We start from the raw sequence: 27258 nt of genomic DNA, 5'->3' as shown, positions 1-27258 counted from the left end.
ATTCTGGTCAAAATCTCCACATCTGTGACCAATCTGTTAAAATTGTACAAACCCCTATCATTTCAGCAGCATAAGTTCCCTCTATGGGTTCAAACCTGCTTTTTTTTGTGCCCTCAAATGAATGGGCGATTTGGTACATCGTGACGTCACGGTGGTATTTGCGCGTGCCCCACTCATGTGAAAATGTGTTTTTTCCCCCCATGTGATTATTACTGTAGTTAATGCGGCGCGAGCCCTTTAAGAGCAATGTGGCACGTTGGACAACAGCGGGATGGTGTACACAGCATTAATTATAGCCTCCTTCACCGCCTCGGCCGCCATCTTCTTTGAAAAGTTGAAACAAATCTCGGAACGCCTCCTCTCGAGACCTCGACTCTGATTGGCTAAACGGACAGTGACTATCCGACCATCCGACCATCCGATACGTCTATCCAGAAAAAGTTCATCCCTCTTCAACTTTCTGTCCATCAAAACGTATGCAAATCTTCTGGATACGTACGCTTCTGAGTACTCCACGGACAGTCGGACAGCTGTCATTGAAAATGAATGGAAGTGAACAGAGAAATGAACGCACACGGACAGACACCACGGATCAGTGTGGCCAAGGCCTAATGTAACGCTACGCTGTGTCCGTTGCATTGTTTTTGAGATGACCTGGAACATAGTTGTTAGTTGTGAGCTAATAACGTTAGTTGTGTGGCAATAAAACGACACTGAATTACCAGTTTGATATAACGGTCAACCGAGTCACACTCTTTCCATGAAGCCCACCAGCTTTAATAATATCTGTTGGCTAGTTGTTGATATTTAAAGTCCCTGGAAACCAGAAATATTTCTTTATTATTTAGCATTTTGAGTTCATCACATCACAGGACCCTATGTTAATAAGCCACCAGCCAAATTTGAACGATGATGAACGTCGCAAAGTATATAAATTTAGGTTTGACAGTCATGGCAAAAGTCATGAGAATCAATTAGTTTTTAGAGTGTGTTTTCTCCCGCGGACTGTGTGGGCGTGTCAGGCTGTCTTGAGAAATCTGATGTAGTTACCGTAGTTCATTTGTTGACTGAATGTTTCTCAGAATGCGATTATCATGCTGCTGACTAACCCTGGTTTTAGTGCTGTGACTCACATATATGTGGACATGTTCCTATAAGTGCCTTTTATAGTTTCACTGTGCTTATGTGTTGATCTATATCTGATTGAGAAAAGTTGATTTTCACATTAATTATAATTAAATATTTTTTTACATTGCCAGGTTGCAAACCAACAAGTGAACTCCTACAACTCATCAGTTCAACTGGAAAATGGCAGCCATGCTAATTAACGTGGCCATGGGCCTGAAGTCACTTCACAGCTGGGTAAGTGGGTCACTCACATCACTAACCTGTTATTTTACGAGCTGTTATTATATGACTCTCTTTCAAGAGTCATATAAAAAAGGTATCGAACACTCTAAAATTCAATCTCTGCGATTTTAGGCAGATTAGAGCATCTCTGACTGACAGTGCGGCTCTAACCTTTCTCCATTCAATGATTTTTGCACATATAGACTACTGCCTCACTGGTCCTGGAGTAACCACCTTGAAGCCCATCGAGTCTCTATATAAAAAGGCCCTGAAAATTTTAGATAAGAAACCTATATCTTACCATCATTGCAATATACTTCTAAAGTACAAGCTCCTCAGCTTTGACAATTATAAAAAAATAAAAATTGCCTGTATGATTTATAAAATCCTTCATGGGCTAGCACCACCTCCTTTAGAATGCTTTATCAAACGGAGAGCTACCCAGAACACCACGCGAAGCTCGTCGAGAGGTGACTGTGAACTACCTCTGAGACGGTCCTCTGTCGGACAAAATGTTTTGTCCTACAGGGGTAGCAAACTGTGGAATAGCCTACCAATGTCAGTCAGAGAGAGTAGCAGTTTTCACACCTTTAAGGGGCTGTTAAAGTCATGGCTCAGATCAAATCAAAACTGCGACCATATCTAAACCCTTTTGTTTCATGTGTTGTTTTTGTATATATATATCCTTGTAAGTCCTATGTCTACCTTGGTCAATGTCCCTAATGTTTCCTGTTTTTGTTTTATTTGTATTACATACCGGAATTGAAGGTCTGTATGTGCCCACTTGAATTGCAAAGTTAAATGCCTCCTTCATGTATATGTATGTCTCCTCTCCTTTTTACCCTATGTGTATGTATGTGTCACCTACATTGCACCCCTGTCAGTTTCCCTATGTATGCACTAATTTTTCTATTTCTTCTTTTTAAACTTTTTTGTACCTCACCTGTCGAGGGACTACGGTTCGAAATTAGCTAAGGCTATAATCCGGCACATTTACATGCAAATGTTCATTAATGTTGCACTGTCCCTGAAATAAATAAATAAATAAATAAAAAATTACCTACCTGTCTTTAGACTAAATGTCATGACTTTGTTTCAATCTTTTTACAGTTAACAAACAAGCCAGAGCTCCCAGCCCACCGCCCAGCAACATGGTTCTGTGAAACAGTGCCTTCTCCTTCAACCAGGTATAATTCTGGACTTGATCTGAAAGCTTGTGTGATTTATCAAATGTCTTCAAAGGGCATAATGTAGGGCTAGCATTTGAATCCAGAGGTAAATTAGTATTTGGGACAGCCCTACAGTTGGAACAATATTTGGCATTAAAATGTAATACTTTAATTTGCCTTCATTCCAGTGGCAGCTGGTCTCCTCTCCATGACCTTCTGCTCATGACCGATGCCTGCAGCAACTGGCGGATGGAGCAGGATGTGGCCGTGCTGACCAAGCAGTTGGAACAGCAAGGTAGAGCATGAAGAAGCACACATGAATTTGAATGAGTTTTCATAAACTGTTAAACTCCACCTACCTCCCCCCCATAGAGACACTGCGGAGCGTGCCATCATTCAGAAACCACGCCCAAAACGGGGGAAAACACAATCTCCCCTCCAATCCTGGCGTTCCTCCTATGTCGCGTGCATGGTCGGGTGTTGCACAAAAATATCGTATATGCGGAAGATGAACACTCCAACTTACTTCATTGACAGCAACATCCACATTTTTCTTCTTGCCAATTCTCAATGGCTTCCTTGTTTTCCTTGGGAGTACAAAAAAATGTTAACTGGCGATTTTTTTTTACATTTGTTGTCTGCGCAGCCCACCACACAACAGCTTTTAGCTATGTTTAATTCAAGGAAAATGACACTGGTGTGTGGAAATGAACGGTGCTTTTCCCCCGTGATGGGCGTGGCCTATTTCATACTGTACATTTACTGTTTCTCATCTCACTCTGTAACCATCTATCTATACAGACTGAGAACATCCAGTTGAAACGCAGTCTGGAGAAGCTGAAAGGACAGCGTGAGGAACAGGAGCTAGAGATCAACAGGTAAGCACCTAAGGACTCAAAACACTTCAAGGGAATGTGAGTCTCTCTTCTTTTTTCATTTCTTTTCATGAGTGCTGGTTGTACGACAAGAGACCATTTCTCATTTGTGACTCAGAAAAAACGACAGGACTTCTGATGAAGCTGTTTTTATTCATTCATGTATAAATTGCCTGACCCACAGTTTCACTGCTCGCCTGTCTCTTTTAGGTTGACAACACTCCTGAAGGAGGAGAGAATCCACTACTTTGACCTCTGCAGTGAGCAGGGGGCGAAGGAGTGGATGCTGACCCAAGAGCTCATCTCCAAAATCAAGGATGAGAAACATCAGCGGGAGATCCAGGACTTGAAGAACCAGGTGGGGAAGCACTGTATGCTATTGTGTGCTGGGGCAGCAGGCTGAAGGCAGCGGACGCCAACAGACTCAACAAACTGATCCGTAAGGCCAGGGACATTGTGGGGCTGGATCTGGGCTCTCTGACTGCGGTGTCAGAGAAGAGAACGTTGTCCAGGCTATGCTCCATCATGAGCAACGACTCTCACCCACTCCACGGCGTGCTAGTCAAACACAGGAGTATGTTCAGTGAGAGACTGATTCCACCTAGATGCAATACGGAGAGGCACAGGAAATCATTCCTGCCTGTGGCCATTGGTCTATTTAATGCCTCTCTTAAAAGAGCACCTCGGAGACGCTCAGTCAAGGACAGTCTGTTGAAAGGCCAGGAGCCCCTCAGCCCCTGATATAAGAGTCATGAAACAGCTTCCCAGTGTCAATTCCTTTTCTCACCCCTCCCTCATGCCCTTATAGCCAATCCAAGATTCAAGATTCAAGATTTGTATTGTCACTCCGTAGTACAAGTATCACGTGTGAAATTCTTGTGCTGTAGACTCCGTTACAACATAGTGCAAAATAGCAGGGCATATGAGTGCAAAAACAACAAGAGACACAACAAGCAATAAAACAAGCCAAAAAACAGTGACATATTCACTGCACATAGGTGCAAATAGTATAGATATAATTTAAACATAATTATAATAATGTTTAATAATTAAACATTCTGTTTGCACAGGTGCAAATAGCATAGACCTAATTAGAATTAAACATACGTAATGGTAGCAGCTGCAGTACAGCTACTACATGATTGTTGGGAGTTTATTTGTGTATGTTAAGGAGTCTCGTGGCCTGCGGGAAGAAACTGTCCCTCAAGCGATTTGTGCGTGCTTTTGGGACAGTGTATCTCCTCCCTGAGGGTAACAGGGAGAACATGTGGTTCACATGTGGGGGTGGTTTGTGTCCTTGATGGTCTTCAGGGACCTCCTGAGGCAATCCAATATTGCTGTAGAGGTGGAATGATGAGCAGCTGTAGTGCCTTATGCAACTTGGATGACATTAGTTTTTTGGCCTCTGCATCTTTGACATGATAGTAGAAGTGGTTACCAGACTGGGATGGGGACATCTCTCTCTGGCTGTCGTGTGTGTTTTCCTGATCAGAATGTATCTTTGACATGATAGTAGAAGTGGTTACCAGACTGGGGTGGGGACATCTCTCTCTGGCTGTCGTGTGTGTTTTCTGATCAGAATGCATCTTTGACATGATGGAGAAGTGGTTACCAGACTGGGATGGGGACGTCTCTCTCTGGCTGTCGTGTGTGTTTTCTGATCAGAATGCATCTTTGACATGATGGAGAAGTGGTTACCAGACTGGGATGGGGACATCTCTCTCTGGCTGTCGTGTGTGTTTTCCTGATCAGAATGCATCTTTGACATGATAGTAGAAGTGGTTACCAGACTGGGATGGGGACGTCTCTCTCTGGCTGTCGTGTGTGTTTTCTGATCAGAATGGAACTTAGGCTGGAAATTGGAGCAATTTGTTATGCAGTAACCTCTGACATCACTGTTCCCCTTTGTTGCTGGAGAAGAGTTGAAAATGCTATTTTGTTCAGATTGCCTGTTCCAGTGTGTTCCAGGCCAACGGCGCCCCCGCCAGGCCAGAAAAAAGATAGATTTTTTTTTCCTGCTTTCCCCAAAATTTCAATAAACCTTTATGGCATATTATTACAATACAACAATGCTGGTGTTGACAGTGTTGACAGTAATAGAAGATGCCAAATCATTAAAAACAATAAGCATTTTGCTTTTAGGAGCATTGTGCCATTCTGTTTGCACAGGTGCAAATAGCATAGACCTAATTAGAATTAAACATACGTAATGGTAGCAGCTGCAGTACAGCTACTACATGATTGTTGGGAGTTTATTTGTGTATGTTAAGGAGTCTCGTGGCCTGCGGGAAGAAACTGTCCCTCAAGCGATTTGTGCGTGCTTTTGGGACAGTGTATCTCCTCCCTGAGGGTAACAGGGAGAACATGTGGTTCACATGTGGGGGTGGTTTGTGTCCTTGATGGTCTTCAGGGACCTCCTGAGGCAATCCAATATTGCTGTAGAGGTGGAATGATGAGCAGCTGTAGTGCCTTATGCAACTTGGATGACATTAGTTTTTTGGCCTCTGCATCTTTGACATGATAGTAGAAGTGGTTACCAGACTGGGATGGGGACATCTCTCTCTGGCTGTCGTGTGTGTTTTCCTGATCAGAATGTATCTTTGACATGATAGTAGAAGTGGTTACCAGACTGGGGTGGGGACATCTCTCTCTGGCTGTCGTGTGTGTTTTCTGATCAGAATGCATCTTTGACATGATGGAGAAGTGGTTACCAGACTGGGATGGGGACATCTCTCTCTGGCTGTCGTGTGTGTTTTCCTGATCAGAATGCATCTTTGACATGATAGTAGAAGTGGTTACCAGACTGGGATGGGGACGTCTCTCTCTGGCTGTCGTGTGTGTTTTCTGATCAGAATGGAACTTAGGCTGGAAATTGGAGCAATTTGTTATGCAGTAACCTCTGACATCACTGTTCCCCTTTGTTGCTGGAGAAGAGTTGAAAATGCTATTTTGTTCAGATTGCCTGTTCCAGTGTGTTCCAGGCCAACGGCGCCCCCGCCAGGCCAGAAAAAAGATAGATTTTTTTTTCCTGCTTTCCCCAAAATTTCAATAAACCTTTATGGCATATTATTATGCCATTATTATGCCCTACTCTGTAGGGACTTCTACAGAGGCACCATTGAAAGCCTGCTGACTGGCTGCTTCACCGCCTGGTACGGGAACTGTACCACCATGGACCGCAGGGCGCTACGGAGGGTGAGGCGCGCGGCCCAGCACGTAACAGGAGACGAGTTGCCAGAACTGCACGAACTGTATAACCAGCGGTGCCTCAGGAGGTCCCTGAAGATCATCAAAGACACAAACCATCCCCACAACAGCCTGTTCTCCCGGCTACCCTCAGGGAGGAGATACAGGGTTCCAAAAACACGCACAAATCGCTTGAGGAACAGTTTCTTCCCGCAGGCCACGAGACTCCTAAATATGCACAAATAGTGCAGTAGTCGTACCGCAGTACCGTACTGCAGCTGCTACTATTACGGATGCCTAACGTTTAATTGTAAATTTAAGTGTATGTTTAATAAGGTGCCTAACGTTTAATTGTAAATTTAAGTGTATGTTTAATAAGGTACATGCTATTTGCACATGTATGTATAAAACGTCGAATTTGGAATGTCTGAACACGTCTAACGTATGCACATGACATGTGCACCTATGTGCAATGAATATGCCACTGTCGTATAAGCCACCGACTTGTCTTATTGCTTATAAGATGCCTATTTCTTATTGCCTTATTGCTGTCTTATTGCTTATTGATGCCTATTTCTTATTGCCTATTACTTATTGCTGTTGCCTATTTGTACTATGTCGTAAACGGAGTCCACTGCACAAGAATTTCACACGTGGTACTTGTACCATGGAGTGACAATAAAAAAATCTTGAATCTTGAATTACAATACAACAATGCTGGTGTTGACAGTGTTGACAGTAATAGAAGATGCCAAATCATTAAAAACAATAAGCATTTTGCTTTTAGGAGCATTGTGCCAGCGTGCAGCGCTGTTCCAAAACGTGTCAACGTGTGTCGTTGCCTGGGAAACGCACATCCCATAATACAACTGATCGCATCGCATCCCATAATAGTATGATGATACTTGGGATGCCATTGCGTACATGGATGCGAACAGGTTAGCTAAAAGTTTAGTGTCGCCAGTGAGGGCCCCCATCGTTGCGGTCGGGGTACATTTCGAAATCCCTCCAGGCCTGAAATTTTTCTAGGGGAAACACTGCTGTTCCCATATTATTCTCAGAAGCAATAATCAGTGATTTGATAATGTTTGCTTTTATACTAAGACCATCAAAGCTAGATTCAGAAAGAAGAGCGAACATTTTCTGAGGAGTTAGGAAACTATTCAAATCTCATAAAACAATCAAATGTTCACTCACTTTATTATCCATTCAACTGATGCAAAAGGCATTTGCATCTTGTCCCTTGTCCTTACAGGTTGATAGCATGCGGGGCAGTGATGCGACCCTACGTGGAGGCCAACATATCCCACAAGTCCCACACCACCATCAAGTACTTCCTGAAGATGTGGAGCAGCGTCAGCGAGACGCTCATCTTCATCTTCCTGGGCGTGGCCACGGTGGACGGACAGCACTCCTGGAACTGGACCTTCGTCACGGTCACTGTCATCCTGTGTCTGGTGGCACGGGTCATAGGTCAGCTCTACTGTAGTGGTTTCCAAACGTTCTGAACGTATATGTGATGGCAGACGGGGGTGTGTTAAGATATACATTCAAACGGAAACAACTATGCATGATGTCATGGTGGACTGCCGTTGATAATCTATGCACAAGTCAAGTGAATAGCTTCTTATGAAACACGTTTGTCACAAAGTTCACTATAGAGCAAGTACTGTACATAATATGTTAAGCAATGAGCAGAGCATATATATATATGCACCCTTACGAAAAAGTCACATGTGGAAATCACATGTGATTTTGAAATATGTGGTTTTTGGACACACGTTTCGTGTGACTCAACCACATGTTTTAATATCACATGTGGATGTTCACATGTCAAGCCACATGTGGAAGTCACATGTGATTTTGAAATGCCACATGTGATTGACATGTGGTTTTAATTGTGTGGAATTGTGTGGAAAATCACATGTGATTATGGAATATATGTGGTTTTTGGACACATGTTTCGTGTGATTCAGACCACATGTGATTGACATGTGGTTTTAATATCACATGTGGGAATATTCACATGTGGATACTCACATGTGGAAAATCACATGTGATTTTGGAATATATGTGGTTTTTGGACACATGTTTTGTGTGATTCAGACCACATGTGATTGACATGTGGTTTTAATATCACATGTGGATATTCACATGTGGGAAATCACATGTGATTCTGGAATATATGTGGTTTTTGGACACATGTTTCGTGTGATTAAGACCACATGTGATCGACATGTGGTTTAACATGTGGTCGTGTGACTCAACCACATGTTTTAATATCACATGTGGATGTTCACATGTCAAGCCACATGTGGAAGTCACATGTGATTTTGAAATGCCACATGTGATTGACATGTGGTTTTAATTGTGTGGAATTGTGTGGAAAATCACATGTGATTATGGAATATATGTGGTTTTTGGACACATGTTTCGTGTGATTCAGACCACATGTGATTGACATGTGGTTTTAATATCACATGTGGGAATATTCACATGTGGATACTCACATGTGGAAAATCACATGTGATTTTGGAATATATGTGGTTTTTGGACACATGTTTTGTGTGATTCAGACCACATGTGATTGACATGTGGTTTTAATATCACATGTGGATATTCACATGTGGGAAATCACATGTGATTCTGGAATATATGTGGTTTTTGGACACATGTTTCGTGTGATTAAGACCACATGTGATCGACATGTGGTTTTAATATCACATGTGGGAATATTCACATGTGGATATCCACATGTGACCTTGAACCACATGTGGTTTTAGGACACGTGGTTTTGTTATTCCCTCCACATGTGAATATTCCCACATGATATTAAAACCAAATGTGATTCAATATGTTGTGGACCACATGTGGTTTTGGCACACGTTTTGGTTTTTCACATGTGATTCAACATGTGGTTGAAATGTGTAATTTCCATGTCCAACAACCACATGTGGTTCAAGATCACATGTGGGAATATTCACATGTGGTTGAAACACATGAACCTTCCAACATGATCTTGAACCACATGTGATTGTTGGGACATGTGTTACATGCCAATTGGAATAACATGTGAAAAACCAAAACACATTTCTCCAAAACCACATGTGGAAAACATAGAATCACACATGGTTTCAACATTACATGTGGGAATATTCCCATGTGGATGGAATAACATGAACAACAAATTCACATGTCCTAAGATCACATGTGGGAACATTCACATGTATTAGTAGACAACCACATGTGAATGATCCCTTCTTTGACACATTTTCCACATAATTTCAGATTACATACAATTTGACACATACCAGTAGGTTATTTGCAACACACAACACATGTACAAGAATAAAATTATCTTATTTATTAACAAAACTTCACCTTTTCATAACTGCATTTATCATACATCTCTAGAAAAGGGAGTGATTGACAGATCGCATGTACAGTGATCACGGAACAATTGCAGGTGAAGCTGCAGCTCTGATGGATGAAAAATAAAGATGGCAACAGCCACCACTTCAACTCCAAACGGGAGACCAAAATCAAAGGGAGTGATTGACAGATTGCATGTACATGTACAGTGATCATGGAACAATTGCAGGTGAAGCTGCAGCTCTGATGGATGAAAAATAAAGATGGCAACAGCCACCACTTCAACTCCAAACGGGAGACCAAAATCAAAGGGAGTGACTTGACAGATCGCATGTACAGTGATCATGAACAATAGCAGGCGGAGCTGCAGCTTTGGGAAACCCCCCAAGGATGAAAAATAAAGATGGCAACAGCCACCACTTCAACTCCAAACGGGAGACCAAAATCAAAGGGAGTGATTGACAGATTGCATGTACATGTACAGTGATCATGGAACAATTGCAGGTGAAGCTGCAGCTCTGATGGATGAAAAATAAAGATGGCAACAGCCACTTTTTGGGGAGTTTAGCTCGATTGCCATTTTGTCCCCACTTACCCTAAATATACACTGTCTTTACGGTCACTCTCGATGCAGTATGGAGAGAGGGGTCATATTTGGCGATACAACAGTGGAGGCGGCACTACCGTTCAAAGGCAACAAAACACAGCGCCTAAAGCTCTATGCACATGTGTACATGTTGTGACTAGTTTATTCACCATGCTATGAAATAAGAATCCATAGTTGCATGAAACATTATTTCCATAGTAAATCCATACCGGGTCACTTACTTGTTTGTCTGTGGACAGCGCTTCCACGCATGCGTTATTTGCACATGCGCTGTACACCCGGCAGCGATGTTTACTAAATATTTATTTACCTCAAAAAATTGTTTTTCTGCATTTTGGATTAGTACCCGAGTCACAAGATGTACATAGAGCTTTTTGGCACTTTGTTTTGTTGCCTTTGAACGGCAGTACCGTTCTATCGCTAAATATGACCCCTCTCTCCATACTGCATCGAGAGTGACTGTAAAGACAGTGTATATTGGGGGGATATGGCAATCGAGCTAAACTCCCCAAATAGTGGCCTATCCCTTTGTAATAACTATGCTAGGGTGTCATGTGAGCTTCTTGTGAGCCTTCAGAACTTGGGGCTGTCATGTCCCTTTCAGGGACAGCTTCCTGTGAGACTTCAGAACTTGGGGGTGTCATGTCCCTTTCAGGAACACCTTCTCTGCCGCTGACAAGTCTTCTGATCTTGTTGGTTCCCCTGTGAAAATTTAAATATCATTAGAATAGCCCCGTGAAAATTTTAATATCATTAGAATAATCAAGGCAATTTCACAAACATACTGGGGTATTACAACCAAAACTAGGCAAACCTAGTGTAGTCCGGCTGTGAACTGAAACATTTGATTCAGGACTTTATATTCACAAATGGTCCCATAACTTACACAAAATCTATGATGCATAGAGCAACATTCTCAGAATTTTGGGCAACACCCTATGCCCTAAAACAGATGCTGTAAAATGTGCCATGGATAATGGATGGAGATGCAATAAATCCAACAGAAAATGCTACAACAGAATCTGTGCCCCTACGCCCCGACTACAATTACAGCTCTATTATGAAACGAATACAACCCTAACACTGCAGGGGAAAAAAGAGCGATACAGGCAGAGAGATACACCAGATATCAGACCAGAACACTAATTGAGCACAGATCGGCTCTTCTCCTTTCAGAGAGAGCCTGGAGATGCAAGGTTAGCCTTCTTCTAATGGCTTTTCGGCAGAGAGGATGATGCCTTGTGGCACATCCCCTCCACCCCTTCATGCTCAGAACGCCCACGAGTTTAGCCTCAGGCAGGAAAATGTTTATCACATCACTGATGACATCACAATCGTGACAGACACCGCCAATTTTAATTAAGATATATCAATATAATATAAGCATGAATTAAGGTCAGGTTACATTCTATACGTTTTACACCCACTTTCAGTGATAGAGAAAACTAGAGAAACTTACTGTTCTTTGTCGCACTGCCTCACATCCTTCAACTTCTGGGCCATGCACTGTCTGATTAGAACCTCACTGGTGTTTGGGAACACAGCTTGCACTTGGTCTGTTGGAACAACAACAAAATACAAATTTACTTCAAGGTAAATTAAATTAAATAACTTAAGTTAACAAACAAAACAAAACAAAAAGACAGACCTCTTGACCAGAATATTTATTTTACACTATATTTTAGGCACTGTGTTTTGTTGACTTTGAGCCGCGATCCGCTTGGTCCTGTTTTAGTGCTGTCCATTTAACTACTGCACACCCTGACCCTCCAAACTGCACGGACAGTTGCTGTGAAGACGTGTATATCGATGTTTATTGGGGGCGATATGGAAAATTCGCTAAACTCCCCAAAAAGTGGCCTATCCATTTAAGTTTTTCAACTTATATCATCAAATGATGGTACTAACATGCATTGTCTGTGATCAGATTGCAATCCGATAGTGTGCTTGAAAACATTAGCATACCGTTGTTGCAGAGATCACGGGTCCCAGGCTGCTCCGCCGTTTCATGGGGAAGGGGTGGGGTGGTGCTGGTGGAGGCAGCAGTGGCTTCAGGAGACGACAGGAGAGACAGAGGCAGAGGGAAAGACAGTAGAGAGGCAGAGAAGGAGACAGGGATAGAGGTCATTATCACCTGACACTAACATGCATTTTTTTCTGAGATCAGACTGCAGCGCATCAGAGTCAAAGTAGCAAAAAATAAATATAAAAAAATATAAAAAATAAATAGATAAATGTATTTATTCCAAATCTATTTTTTTGACTAAATAATATTATATAGTATTTGTGTATTTAAATTAATATCCTTGCTTCTTTGTATACCACTATGCTGAGAACATCTGCACTATATTTGCAGAGCCTATTTGAATGTTGTTGTTTTTTAGTCACATTTGCAGGGTTCTCATACCTCCTAAAAATCAAATTCAAAGACTTTGCAAGGAATTTCCAGACCCAATTCTCTTAAATTTGAGGGCCGGGCAGAACTTTCAAAATAATGTAATGAGAACCATGTGCTGATTTTGTAAGGACTAAATAAGGACCCTACCGTTGTTGGGAGAGGGGACAGGGTCCCAGTCCGCTCCGGCACTTCGTGTGTGGGTGGGGTGGTGGTGGTGGAGACGGCAGTGGCTTCAGGAGACGACGGGAGACACAGGCAGAGAGAGAGAGAGGAAAGAGAGACACAGAGGAGAGAGAGAGGCAGAGACAGGGATAGAGGCCATTGACGCCTGGCGTATTTTCTGTGATCAGATTGCAATCGGATAGTGCTTGACCACATTAACCTGATTTAATTTACACCTGGTAATAATGTATCTCCAGTGTTCACATTGAAATCAGGTAAGCTCCATAGCATAGAGCAGTAGAAAAACTGCAGTGACTGTTGTTGTATGTGGATTGAGAGGATGCATTGCATGTACACTTGTGTTCAATGTGGTCACAATTAGAGATGCAACGGTATGAGTTTTTGATATTGGTATGATAACCTTGGACAAAAATACCACGGTTTCACGGTATTGCGGACCTTTATGTGTTATTGTGAAATCTGGCAACAAAAAAATAGCCTACATGTAGCGCTTTCGTCGTATCCACTAGCCTGAGATACAGCGCTCCAGATCCTTTTAACTTTAAATAGTCCTATTTGTATGCTATACCATGTTAATTTATATGAAATAACTCTTAATGTAGGGTATGAGAGTGTAACTGTGATTTTAAACCGTTATATGTATTTATTTATTGCACCCAAACCTAGAGCAGCAATTACTTATAATCCCTTATTTACTTTGAAAATTGGTGTATTACCCTTTAAACTCACAATGGCCTAATATTACTTTATCCGTTTTGTTTCCCAGGTACTGGATTCCCTCAGGTAAGGCAAACACTTAGAATATCAAGACAGTAATCATAAATCCACACAACTCAGGTAAGTATGAAAATAGAATGGGATTTAGTTATAAAACAAATAAAACAATTATCACAGTTAACATAAATTCACTTTTCCTTCAAGTATGCGTTTTCTTTTACAGGAAAATATACCTTTTTGTTTGTGACACAAGCCAGGTAAGTATTATTAAATAACCAAACAGCTATACCAACCAGACAAACATCATTTCACTAATGAATGTTATCAAACTCTGAAATCAGCAATTCAAATATCAAAATAATATCCCAGTCAATAACCTTATTTTTATACAATGCACATGAAATGTAAACCCCTTTGCTTTACCTCTGGTATTATATAATATAAATTGTGGGCCCACCTTTAAATGCCAATACCTCTAGCTAAGCCGGCACACCTAACTAACCCCAGTTGCAGGCCTGTTTCGAAGCTTGGGATCGGTGTGGCCTCAAACCAAATGGCCCCTTCACTCCAAGGGGAGCTTTAAAATCAAGTGTGAGGTACCTCTTTAGCAAGCAAGATGAACGCGTTTATCGTACTGTCATCATCAGCACGGATGCATGTCTGGACAGGCAGCGCAGCAACAGCAGTTGTGATCCACGGGAAGGAGAAACGGAATGGCCGGGGCTAGCAGCTCCAAGCCCAGGCGGAGATTTTCCTCTGTTGTCTCCCGTCCGAAACAGTAGAGATCGCCGGTGGATACTTAGCCTTAGCTTCACGAGGTCTTACTGGCCTGGCAAGACACCAGCTATCGCTAGCCACTTGTGGGCTAAAACTATGACACGCTCTGCACAGTTACTGTTTAGCTCTGCTAACGAACATCACCGTTAGCCGTCCACCAAGTGATTCTGTCCAGCGTCCAGTCCTCTTCAGCGCTCGCAAAGCACCTCTTTACCAATGTCCTCGGGTTGACAACTTGGCAACCGACACGCTGTTAGTTTAACGCGAGTTAAAACTAGTAAACGTCTAGAAATCAAATTCGGGTTTCTCCAACCTCCTCTTGCAGCGACTGACTGCTTGCCTGTTCCAAAACACACTGGCCGCTTCCCCAGCTCAAACCCGCCCCTGCTCCACTCACAACCAATCACAACGTTAGACAGGTGATGTCCCCCTTTATGGACCAATGGGAAACAGAATACAACGTAGGTGAACGTGAAACAAGGTAGGCTGTCTCAACATGTGCTGACACAACATGTACGTTGTGAACAACAATGCTGGTTACAGATTGTTTTTAAAGTGACAGGACCAGTTAAGATTACAGGAATGAAATTGACAGTTTGATACAGCCTAATACTACAATCACTGTACATCTATACACATTTTAAATGGGGATATTTACTTTTAGTTTTATATTTAATTCAAATGCTTTTAGTCAGGGAGTATGGGGAAATATTTAATTCTATTGCTTTTAATTCTGGGAATATAACCACCAGGGGTTACATACATAAAAAAAAATTGCGGTTGAACCAAATGCATTTTATTTTATTTAATCTAATTAACTCATGTAAAATTAAAACACACATGCTTATCTTTTGTCAAATCGGATTGGACACTGGACATAAATGATTGTTTCAATGTTAATGCGCACACACACACACACACACACACACACACACACACACACACACACACACACACACACACACACACACACACTTATTCGTATCCAAAAGTACTATAGGGCAAATATTAGAGATCCAGATATTTTTGAAGAAAGTTGCTGTACAGCACAGTCTATGATAGAACAGACACTGGATGCTTGTGTGTATCCATCCTCACTCTGTCTTGGGGACGTTTAGCCTACACCCTTACTTTCAAGTGGTCAAGCACTACCCGATTGCAATCTGATCACAGAAAACACATGTTAATGCCAGGTGTAAATGGCCACATAGAGACAGAGGGGGATAGATATGATGGGCACCACTGCTAATTATTTAGCTAAAGCTAGCTACAGCAGGGTTCATACAGACATCACATTACAAGATTACATTTAAAGACTTTCAAGTACTCTTTCAAGCACTTGGTTTGGAAATAGGCTATTTTCAAGGTGCAGTACTTGATCCCCCCCCTCAAAATCAAAGCACTTCAAGGAACCCTGTTACAGTGAATAAAACAAGTATAGCTACACATTCACTTACACTATAGGCAGCACACTGCATTAGAACCACAACCCTTATGATATTAACAGAACTTACCACAATGTATCCAGAGGTTGCACTGCAAGAGAAAAGGAAAATTCAATCTTTAGCAAGCTAACTTTTGACAAAGTCAGGCCTTAACAATAAAAGTAACAAACAGCACTTGCCAGATTATGTTTCCACATATTTTCCTTAGCATGGGAAGCTGCCAGCTAGCTCACGTTTTATTTTCTGTGTGCTGGAGGCATTTTCATGGCACAATTGTGTCAAACAATGCACTGTTAGCAGCATGCAATGCAGACCTTAGCTAACGTTGCACTAATAGACTACTGTTGCTCACGGAGGAAGAAAAAAGCATTGTATCTATGAATGGCAGGCTTACTACATGCTGCATAGCTTACGTTAGCTAACAGCTAGCTAACAGCAATTCCCACACAACTAACATTAAGCTAACTAACGCTAGCGAACTGTGATAACAATACCATGACCTCAACCACGAGTGCTCGTCTTATTTCCTTCAAAGCCCTTCAACCAAACCATGTAACGCTAGGTTAAGCTAACGTGATAGCCTAGCTACTTCAAACCAAGTTATTCTGTGCAGCTGGGGCTAGCATGCAGTAAACGTTAGATGCCCTAAACCAAACCATAGCAGTTGTTTTTTAACATTTGGCACGCAATGCAGACAATATATATAATATATATAGGCCTGACATATGCTACGTTAGCTAGCTAGATGCTAACGTTAGCTGTCGTCTATTCTGAGCTGACTGAGCCCATTACGTTAGCTGTCGTCTGTCTGGCCGAGTTGTTTTAACTTAAAATGAACGGCCAGTTTTGAAGAAAAACGTTACCAGTATGTAAAAATGTTTTGTCCTTACCTCAGACCTCAATGGCTTCACTCAGCACGGGACAGCAGTGCCGTGCGACTGGTGCAACTGCGGAGTGTGTTAAAAAGAATTGGAGGGAAATTAACAGATACTTTTATTCTCCGTTGTCAACACTGCGCATGCGCATGGATGTTTGATCTAATACTAGAGACTTGATGAAAACCACAAATTAAAGACTGATATCCCGCTGCCACTTTACGTTGTATCCGACAATAAAAAATGGTTCAACCATAAATATGAATAAAAAACTTTATATTAGATTATCAAATTATTAATTTTCAGCTATTGGAGTGGATACAATTAAAATTGAATGAAAAGCTGCATGCTTTTGTTTTATCAGTGCACACATTAAATTCTCATGTGGAAAATGTTATTCACATGTGAATAAAGCATAATCACATGTGCGATTGCACGTTTCACATGTGACTTTGACACATGTAAAATTATCACATGTGGAAAATGTCTTTCACATGTGAATAAATCATAATCACATGTGAGATTGCAAGTTTCACATGTGACATTGACACACATAACATTTTCACATGTGGAAAATGTCATTCACATGTGAATAAATCATAATCACATGTGAGATTGCATGTTTCACATGTGACTTTGACACACATAACATTTTCACATGTGGAAAATGTCTTTCACATGTGAATAAATCATAATCACATGTGAGATTGCATGTTTCACATGTGACTTTGACACACATTAAATTCTCACATGTGGAAAATGTTATTCACATGTGAATAAAGCATAATCACATGTGCGATTGCACGTTTCACATGTGACTTTGACACATGTAAAATTATCACATGTGGAAAATGTCTTTCACATGTGAATAAATCATAATCACATGTGAGATTGCAAGTTTCACATGTGACATTGACACACATAACATTTTCACATGTGGAAAATGTCATTCACATGTGAATAAATCATAATCACATGTGAGATTGCATGTTTCACATGTGACTTTGACACACATAAAATTATCACATGTGGAAAATGTCTTTCACATGTGAATAAATCATAATCACATGTGAGATTGCATGTTTCACATGTGACTTTGACACACATTAAATTCTCACATGTGGAAAATGTTATTCACATGTGAATAAATCATAATCACATGTGAGATTGCAAGTTTCACATGTGACATTGACACACATAACATTTTCACACGTGGAAAATGTCATTCACATGTGAATAAATCATAATCACATGTGAGATTGCATGTTTCACATGTGACTTTGACACACATAAAATTATCAGATGTGGAAAATGTCTTTCACATGTAAATAAATCATAATCACATGTGAGATTGCATGTGTCACATGTGACTTTGACACACATTCAATTCTCACATGTGGAAAATGTTATTCACATGTGAATAAATCATAATCACATGTGAGATTGCACGTTTCACATGTGACTTTGACACACGTAAAATTATCACATGTGGAAAATGTCTTTCACATGTGAATAAATCATAATCACATGTGAGATTGCAAGTTTCACATGTGACATTGACACACATAACATTTTCACATGTGGAAAATGTCATTCACATGTGAATAAATCATAATCACATGTGAGATTGCATGTTTCACATGTGACTTTGACACACATTAAATTCTCACATGTGGAAAATGTTATTCACATGTGAATAAATCATAATCACATGTGAGATTGCACGTTTCACATGTGACTTTGACACACATAAAATTATCACATGTGGAAAATGTCTTTCACATGTGAATAAATCATAATCACATGTGAGATTGCAAGTTTCACATGTGACTTTGACACACATTATACTTTCACATGTGAACGTTTTTATTTCACATGTGAATAAAGCATAATCACATGTGAGATTGCAGGTTTCACATGTGACTTTGACACACATTATATTTTCACATGTGGAATATTTCATTTCACATGTGAGATTGCACGTTTCACATGTGAAAGTGAGTTTTCACATGTGAAATGGAAGATTTCACATGTGAATTACATGTGACTTTTTCGTAAGGGCATATATATATATATATATATATATATATATATATATATATATATATATATATACACCAGAGGGTTAGGGTAGCGGAGCGGTGATAATTACCGCTCCTCGCTCCCAGAGCGGTCCTTTCCACCCGCTCCAGCGCTCACGGCCGCTCCAGACCGCTCCCCGCTCGATACAGATTTCACCCGCTCGCACTCACCGCTCCACTCCGCTCAAAAGAATAAGAGAGATAAAAAGGCCAGGGTGTTTTAATTTGCATTTAAACGCGTTTCGGCATATGTGCCTTCATCAGAGCAGAGCATGCTCTGATGAAGGCACATATGCCGAAACGCGTTGACCCTCAATAAAAAAAGAAAATGGAAATCTGAAGTCTTGCATCTCAATTTTTGGCGTGCTGCTACCTTCACTCTTGTAGTGATTTTTTTGATGATATACTGTCTGTCTGTGACTTCATTGGTTGTTGCCAAGAGTCACGAGCTCATCACATGATACTGCCACACACATCATGTGATGGGAGAGCTTGTGATGGAAAAGCATTTTTAAGTTGTAGCGGTCAGTGGGTTTGTGGTCACTTCAGTGCCTACGGAGCCATCTCACATAGAGTAGCTTATTAAAACACACAATCAGAGAGAAAAGTCATTTGACTTTTATTAGGGCTAATTCATAAAACTCTGCAGTGACAGAACAGCAGCACGCAAAATCTGCACCACGGTAATTTACCCCGATTCATAAAATTATGAATTATGATTGTGAATACCATGATGGATCCACATTAGTTATTAGTCAGCTGCAACACAGGTGATCACAGCCAATCACAACCAACATGTTAATTAAGCTTGACATATGCAACAGTCTGCCTCTGAGTCTGTATCTGTCAATGGGCAGCAGAGACATGTTAGAATGGCAGATGATGTTGGGCATGGTAAACCAAATGTTTATGATGTCACTGACTGAGATTATGAATTGGTCAGTGGTGATCATCACCTGATGAAGACCTATCAATGCTCTGTAAGATAAATATATAGGAGCATTGGTGGCAGCAGCCTTCTCTTTAGGCTACTTTATCTCTGCTACACTCCAGCACCTGCTAAAACGTTTATGTGACGTGTATGGTCATCTTCTCTTTTTCAAAATGATCATTTTCATTAGTTAACGTTCATTTTTACAATAGACCGTGACCAAAATGGGTGGAAGAATGGAGAAAACGGGTCATGCAAAATTTGCAAATCGCTTCCCAATATTTCGCATTTTGAAGCACCCTACCGTGACGGTATCTGCCCCTAACGTTACTCTAAACCTGCCAGTAAGTTTTATGATACAGCCCCATTCTATGGCCCTAAATGGTCAACTCTGGCAACTAAATAGGCAAAAAAAAATAGCAAATATTACAGTATTTGACCCAAATCTGTTACACACACACTCAAACCCAGTTTCTCATGACATTGTCCTTCCCAGGTGTGGTTGCTCTGGTCTACGTTATCAACAAGTTCCACATTGTCAAGCTGACCACCAAGGACCAGTTCATTATAGCCTACGGTGGCCTGCGAGGAGCCATCGCCTTCTCCCTGTGCTACCTGCTGGACAAGGACCATTTCCCCATGAGAGACATGTTCCTCACCGCCATCATCACCGTCATCTTCTTCACTGTCTTTGTCCAGGTACTGGGACACCATCTTGTCTGTTCTGTTCCCCACTCAACAGACTGTGTTGTCACATCGTTAGCCGTTAGCTGTTAGCCGCGTTAATATAAGAGCCCGACCCGTCACCCGTGACGTAAACACATACATGCAGGCAGGCTACATACACAGTCACTCGCAAAGGTTTATTACAGCTGAGAGGCTAAGTAAGGGACGCTAATGTTATCTCTCTGACTCGTTGGCTCCAATACACCCTTTTCACGGGGGCCATTTTGTGTCAAAAAGGCAGGGTAAACACAGGGGCAAGCATAACACTAATGAGGGTTTCCAACTTCCATGATTCACCCGTTTACACAACTTCTTTGCGGGTTATCTGCCCCGGTGTACAACTGATTCAGCTCAGTCTGTCAGGAGGTGTGAGGTGATGCGCTTCATCAGATGGCCTCTAAGTTTACACCAACCGCAAAGATCATCTCATATCATACGAGGGAGTCCTGTTCAGTCTGTCTCGTGGTGTTGCCTAGTTAAAGGATTTGCCTAATAAGATTCAAGATTATTTCAAGATTTCAAGATTATTTTAATTTGTCCCGAGGGAAATTTGTCTTGGACATACAGGCTGCCACATAGGTACACAGTGCCATAACAAAAACAACAACAAAAAACAATAGTGCATAGCACACCAGTGCCGACATGTGCAAACACACAACCAAAGTGCAAACATCAATAATTTACAGTACAATCAACAATACATTACCTATGACCTGAGTTTAGGAGACTGACTGATATGGGGATGAAAGAGTATTTGTATCTGTTGAGGTGTCTTTTTTTGTTCTTGATTGGGACTCTGTAACGCCTGCCAGATGGAAGCAGTTCGTATTCTGAATACAAGACATGAGAGGGGTCAGCAATGATCTTCCTAGCTTGTCTTATGAGTGATTTTGATAGCGAGGATGATATGCCATTCACCTTGGTGACAAGAGGATACAATTATGAACCAGAGAGAATACAGAAGAGGAACTTTTGCAGAGAGTGAAGTGAACAGGCAGAGAGATGCGCCTCCTGTCTAAATGCCTGGGTGCCCTGGCTGCAGACCTTTTTCACCATTCCCAGGATAAATTGTGGAAAACGTCCCAGACCAGAGAGGCCAGGTGACTTGTCTCTAAAGTAAGTCAGTGTTTTATCTCTCTTCTAAAGCTTAATTTATACTTATTAGAAAGTGTCGCTCAGCACATGGTCGCAGACGAAAAAGAAAGTGTCGCTCATGGTGTTGCATTTATACTTCGGTGAACGTTCGCCTCTGTTCAACCGTCACGTGACACTCGAACGCTATTAAATGCTGACAGCCAAAAGAGGGGGAATGGAATGCACAGTGAAACCACGTCGGAGGCAAGATGTAACGTACTTTGCTGCAGCCGCATATAAACGACACACAACTCACCTCCTCTCGCTCTGGGAAATGCACAATGTTCTTTGTGATTTTCACGAAGTCATACATCAAGGACAGGCTGATAAAAATAGCGGAGACACGTTCATTTCAATCGAGTGAAAACCAAAACAAGGAAGTCAAACGCATGCCGTCTATATAGCCAATCAGACTTGCGCGATACTATGACATAGTCAGCGACACTAGACATTTCACCAGGTAGCAGACGCTGCTCGCCGACACTTGAAAGTGTCGACTCAAGTCCTCATTTGTGTCGGCGACCGTTTCAAAAGTGTCGGCAGACGAAGCATAAATTGGGCTTAAGCCTTCCTGTTTTGTAAACCGCGGCTCTGTGCTCTGTGCAGGCTTTTAGCGGAGGAATACGGTAGTTGTACGGTTGGGAGAAAAAGCAGTGCCGAATGAAACTGCTGTTTTGCGGAAAAGTAAAGTGCTGAAAATTGTCAAAATAGAGCGTGCATGTACACGGATATCGATTTGTTTAGGTGGGCGTTGTTTTAGGTGGCTAAATTACGTTTTTTTGTTTAGTTGTTGACCCCCAGGACTTAGAGAGAAAAAGCTGGTGATGCTGCTGCTCTGGGTGCCGGATCTCGTTCGACGCTGCGCCCCGCTTCAAGAACACTGTACCTAATTAAGTTAGTGTATCTGACTAGCTGATACTTGTTAAATACTTGATAAATGTTTTAACATTGCATGATATTCAGTATAATCTCAGATATCCGGCAAGAAAAAAAATATTAATTTCACTAAACTTCCTGAAATTCCAATTCACTTCCAATGTTTCATTGGAATTGATTGATTGATTGATTGAATTGACCCCAATGCTGTTGCAGACCACCATGCCACTGCATCGTGGCAATTGCGGTCAGATGCAGCATTGGGATGCTGAAAATAGGTGTTAGATCTACTGTATGCAGTAGATGGCGCCATTTTGCAATGACGAATACCTCTGTTACATTTAGACTTCACTGTTTATACCAAGATATATTTGAAGCTGCTAGTGTAAGAAAGGAAACCCACAGTGACCTTGGCTTGTGTGATGAACACCAACATGAGGAAGGGATCAGTGGGATATTGCAGCAGACGTGTCTTTAGCATACATGTAACAAACACTGACCTGGCAAGATCATGTGACACAGTTCCATTTCTATTTGGTCCTAGATAGTCCATGGGCCAAGGCAAAAATCGGTACCACCTGAGGTGACCGCACGATTTTGTTATTTTTGTCTTCCTACATGTCTGTAGTTTATATTTTGGTATGATAACCCTGCCCATTTGGTAGCTTAAGGATAGTTATCACTCTGTAAACAAACCTACCCCCATATAAATGACAAAACCCTGATTTCTGTGTATTAGTCCAGATGATATGTGAAAATGATGTTCCCTTTTTCGTAAAAGCATGAAACTTGGTACGCTTATAGTTTGGGGCCCTGTACAGTTTCAGAAATTGAGCCATCACAAAAATGCCTTGTGGCGGCCATTTTAATTCTGCCATAAGCATAGTTTGCATCATATCTCCTGAACCACACATGCTAACACTGAAAAGGAGATGTCTATCCCAACGTTTTCATGGTCAAGGATTACAATGATACCATAGAACATCATAAAGTGTTAAAGTGACTAATCAATTGTGAATTTGATGACGTTGTGAGAAGGAAATTACAGTATCTGATAACTGATGCTATCCTCTCCCGGTAGGGAGGGGAGGCTGGCCAGCGAGACTAACATAATTATGAAATTACCCTCAAAACACAATAATTGTCATTACTAAACCATGTTTGGTAGGCATGAATTTGCAATTAAAATAGCTATAATTCACCATTGTTAATCTCCATCCTTACTCTAAAAATGGTAAACCCCATCTTGGATTTGGCCGTCTGGCAGAAAGTCGCAGGATGTTTGGGAGGGGCCTGGGGGCTATTTTAACAAAAGGCCCATAGAAGTAACCCTGACCCAAATTACTCATCAAAAAATGTTAGCCAGAGAGTGGTCATGGAATTGAGGTTATAGCATCAGTTATCAGAAACTGTGATTTCCTTCTCACGTCATTAAATTCACCATTGATTAGTTACTTTAACAGTTTATGATGTTCTATATGGTAGCCATCACCTTTTCTGTGTTATCATGTGTGATTCAGGAGATATGATGCAAACTACATAATTCACTTATGGCGGAATTAAAATGGCCACCACGAAGCATTTTTGTGATGGCTCAATTTCTGAAGATTTACGGGGCCCCAAATTATATGCGTACCAAGTTTCATGCTTTTATGAAAAAGTGAACATGATTTTCACATATCATCTGGACTAATACACAGAAATCAGGGTTTTGTCATTTATATGGAGAAGGTTTTTTACAGAGTGATAACTATCAATAAGCTACCAGATTGGCAGGGTTATCATACCAAAATATAAACTAGAGACATGTAGGAAGACAAAAATACAAAAAGTGCGCGGTCCCCTTAGGTGGTACCGATTTCACCATTGGCCCATGGACTAATTGCATTGTATCTTTCTCAAAACACCACTGAATTCACCAAAACATCACTGAATTCACCATTAACTATTCATGTGAACAGTTTATGATGTTGTATAGAGTGTCATTGTAATCCCTGACCATGAAAACATAGGGGTAGACATCACATTTTCTGCGTTATCATGTGTGGTTCAGAGATTGATGAAATCAGGGTTTTGTCATTTTTTGGGGGTAGGTTTGTTTACAGAGTGATAGCTATCCTTAAGCTACCAAATCGGAAGGGTTATCATACCAAAATATAAACTAGAGACATGTAGGAAGACAAAAATAACAAAATCGTGCGGTCACCTCAGGTGGTACCGATATGTCAAAATTTCAGCCTTGGCCCATGGACCATTGTGGGCGTGAGATATTTCAACATTGTATTACAATGTTTACAATGATGACTGTTGTCTTTTTGGGTGTAATGCTCCACCCTGGACTTTGTGTCTGCTAGCTTGGCTTTCTTCTTCCTCTGTATGAGCAGTGAAAGTTACATTTTGCCTACATTGTCGATTAATCGGTTAACATAGATTGATCGAGCCCCTATCCCTCCTTCAAAGGTAAAGTCAAGAACTGGATCAGGAGAAACAGAACCTGGACTTAATGTGTTGTGTTATATTGTGGTATTATATTATTATATTATATATTATATCTATATTATTATATAGTATATAATATTGTATGGTAATGATATGTAATGCTATAGTATATTATAAGATATTGTCCAGTATAGGTACATGTAGGATGGATTTGATGGTGGCCAAGGTGTATGAGGTGGGGGGCGACCTGTTGTCGGCCAGCCAGTGACTGAGCCGGTGTCTCACTCGACCCTATATGTTATGAGATCTTATTTTATTTTATTTATTTTATTTATTTTATTTGATTATTTTTTAATGTATGTTTTTATTAGGATTTGATGGGTTTATTTTTTAATAGCACAAATTGTCTTTTATCTTATTTTATGCTTATTTTTATTGGTTATTCACTGTGCCCCACTTTCCCATATCATTCTCCCCCCTGCGTGGCAGGCACACCCACGCATCACCCTCAGACTCTGACAAGTGCTTGTGGCACTCACACTATCACACACTTACACACATCCAGACATACACACAACAGTACACATTTTATAACAGTCATCATGAGGACCGCAATGGAAATAAGCTGTCAGCTTTATTGCGTTTTTATCCTTTTGATAATGGTGGGCCTGTGTATGTATATATGTAAATTGTATATACTGTGTATTCATTATCAATAAAGAACTCAATCAAAAAAAAAAAATTCTTAATGTAGTAGGAGGAGTAGGGTTGAATTAGTTTGGAGTCTGCTACTATAGGTTGGAGGCTTTAGCTGATGTGGCCTCCAGAAGCATCCTGCGTGAGGCGATCCAGGACCGTCCTCACGTGATCAAAGGGGTCCCATAAACACGAGACAGGACAAAAGTGACAAAGCAAAGCAAAATGAGACAGACACTAATATCAACTGTCCACAGGTGATGTGGCTGTGCGTACCAGACTGACCTCTCGAGGGCCGAGGCAGACGCCATTTTAAGCCCCGTATGGACAAAAAGACACCATAAGATCAAAAGATGAACAGCCACAACAAAGACATAAATATTGATCATATCTACATGCGAAAGGGGGATGACTGTAACACTACGAAACTGTGATATATGAACAATATTAACTAATTTTCTGTGATATTATCTCTCCTCAGAGTCACCTGTTTGAGAGCATCCAGGAGGGCAAGTATGAGTTTCCAGACAAGGACTGGGCTCACATCTCAGAGGGAGCCAAGGACCTCATATCCAAGCTGCTGGTCTGGGATGCCACTCTGCGTCTCAGTGCTGCTCAGCTCCTCCAGCACCCACTCTGCGTCTCAGTGCTGCTCAGGTCCTCCAGCACCCCTGGGTGCAGGGGGTAGGTGTCTTCTAAACTTCTATTGACACATGACTACTGGTACTCTAATTCATCCAGTGGCATTTATTAGTAATACACTTAGGAGTTTATTTCACAATCTTTATTTAGTGGTTATTTCAAAGTTAAAGTGTACATGCTGGTGTTTTCATTTCCCCAGAATGCTCCAGAGAGAGATCTTCCAACTCCTCATTTTCTCCAAAGGTAAAACCAGATAGCTTTGAAAACTATGTCAAATTCATCTCTAAAGCCCTTTAAACAATTGTCAGTGCTTGTGCAAAGTGCTTTACAGAGCAACAAAGGACATTGATAAATAAATTTTAATTAATTAAATTAAATTAATTAATACATAATAGATAAATAATTGTATTACTTTCTGAAGACTGGACAATGTGTGGTGCGTTTATATTATTACATTATACTTTTATACCTCTCAAACAATTTCTGTTGCTCTGCACAGCCCAGCTTTATTTTCCAACTTTTCTCAAAAGTTTCACAATCTAGGCCGTCCAGGTAGTGTAGCGGTAGATTCCCTGCCTACCAACACGAGGGTCGCAGGTTCGCGCCCCCGGATTACCTCCGGCTTAGTTGGGTGTCGGGCAATGGGTCTGCGGGTGGGAAGCCAGATTAAGGGTATGTGTCCTGAAGCGGCTGGCATGTCTTGGAGGAAGCATGGTGCTAGTCTACGGCTCTCCCCAGATTGGCAGAGGGTGGAGCAGTGACCCTGGGCAGCAGAGCAG

General features: G+C 41.2%; 1 protein-coding gene and 1 long non-coding RNA gene across 2 annotated transcripts; one reads left to right on the top strand and one right to left on the bottom strand.

The window, feature by feature from the left end:
• Window positions 1-2741: 2741 nt before the first annotated feature.
• On the top strand, window positions 2742-26771 carry LOC310799072 (uncharacterized protein; the record flags this gene model as incomplete). The annotated part of the gene is made up of 8 exons (XM_083661635.1): window positions 2742-2819; window positions 3321-3397; window positions 3605-3752; window positions 7836-8053; window positions 20463-20493; window positions 20528-20665; window positions 26319-26521; window positions 26679-26771. 8 exons carry the CDS (start codon window positions 2742-2744, stop codon window positions 26734-26736), a joined length of 951 nt encoding a protein of 316 aa, XP_083517761.1. The 3' UTR covers window positions 26737-26771.
• LOC310799449 lies at window positions 11092-12635 on the bottom strand. Its single transcript, XR_014553816.1, has 3 exons — window positions 12525-12635; window positions 12019-12115; window positions 11092-11261 (listed from the first exon to the last, which is right to left on the bottom strand). It is a non-coding gene; the product is annotated as an uncharacterized lncRNA (long non-coding RNA).
• Window positions 26772-27258: the final 487 nt, after the last annotated feature.

The sequence above is a fragment of the Poromitra crassiceps genome (assembly GCF_964638095.1).
Source record: "Poromitra crassiceps genome assembly, chromosome: 27".
Taxonomy (NCBI): Eukaryota; Metazoa; Chordata; class Actinopteri; order Beryciformes; family Melamphaidae; genus Poromitra; species Poromitra crassiceps.
Note: the sequence above shows the minus strand (reverse complement) of the source record. Positions and strands in the feature narration are given on the sequence as shown.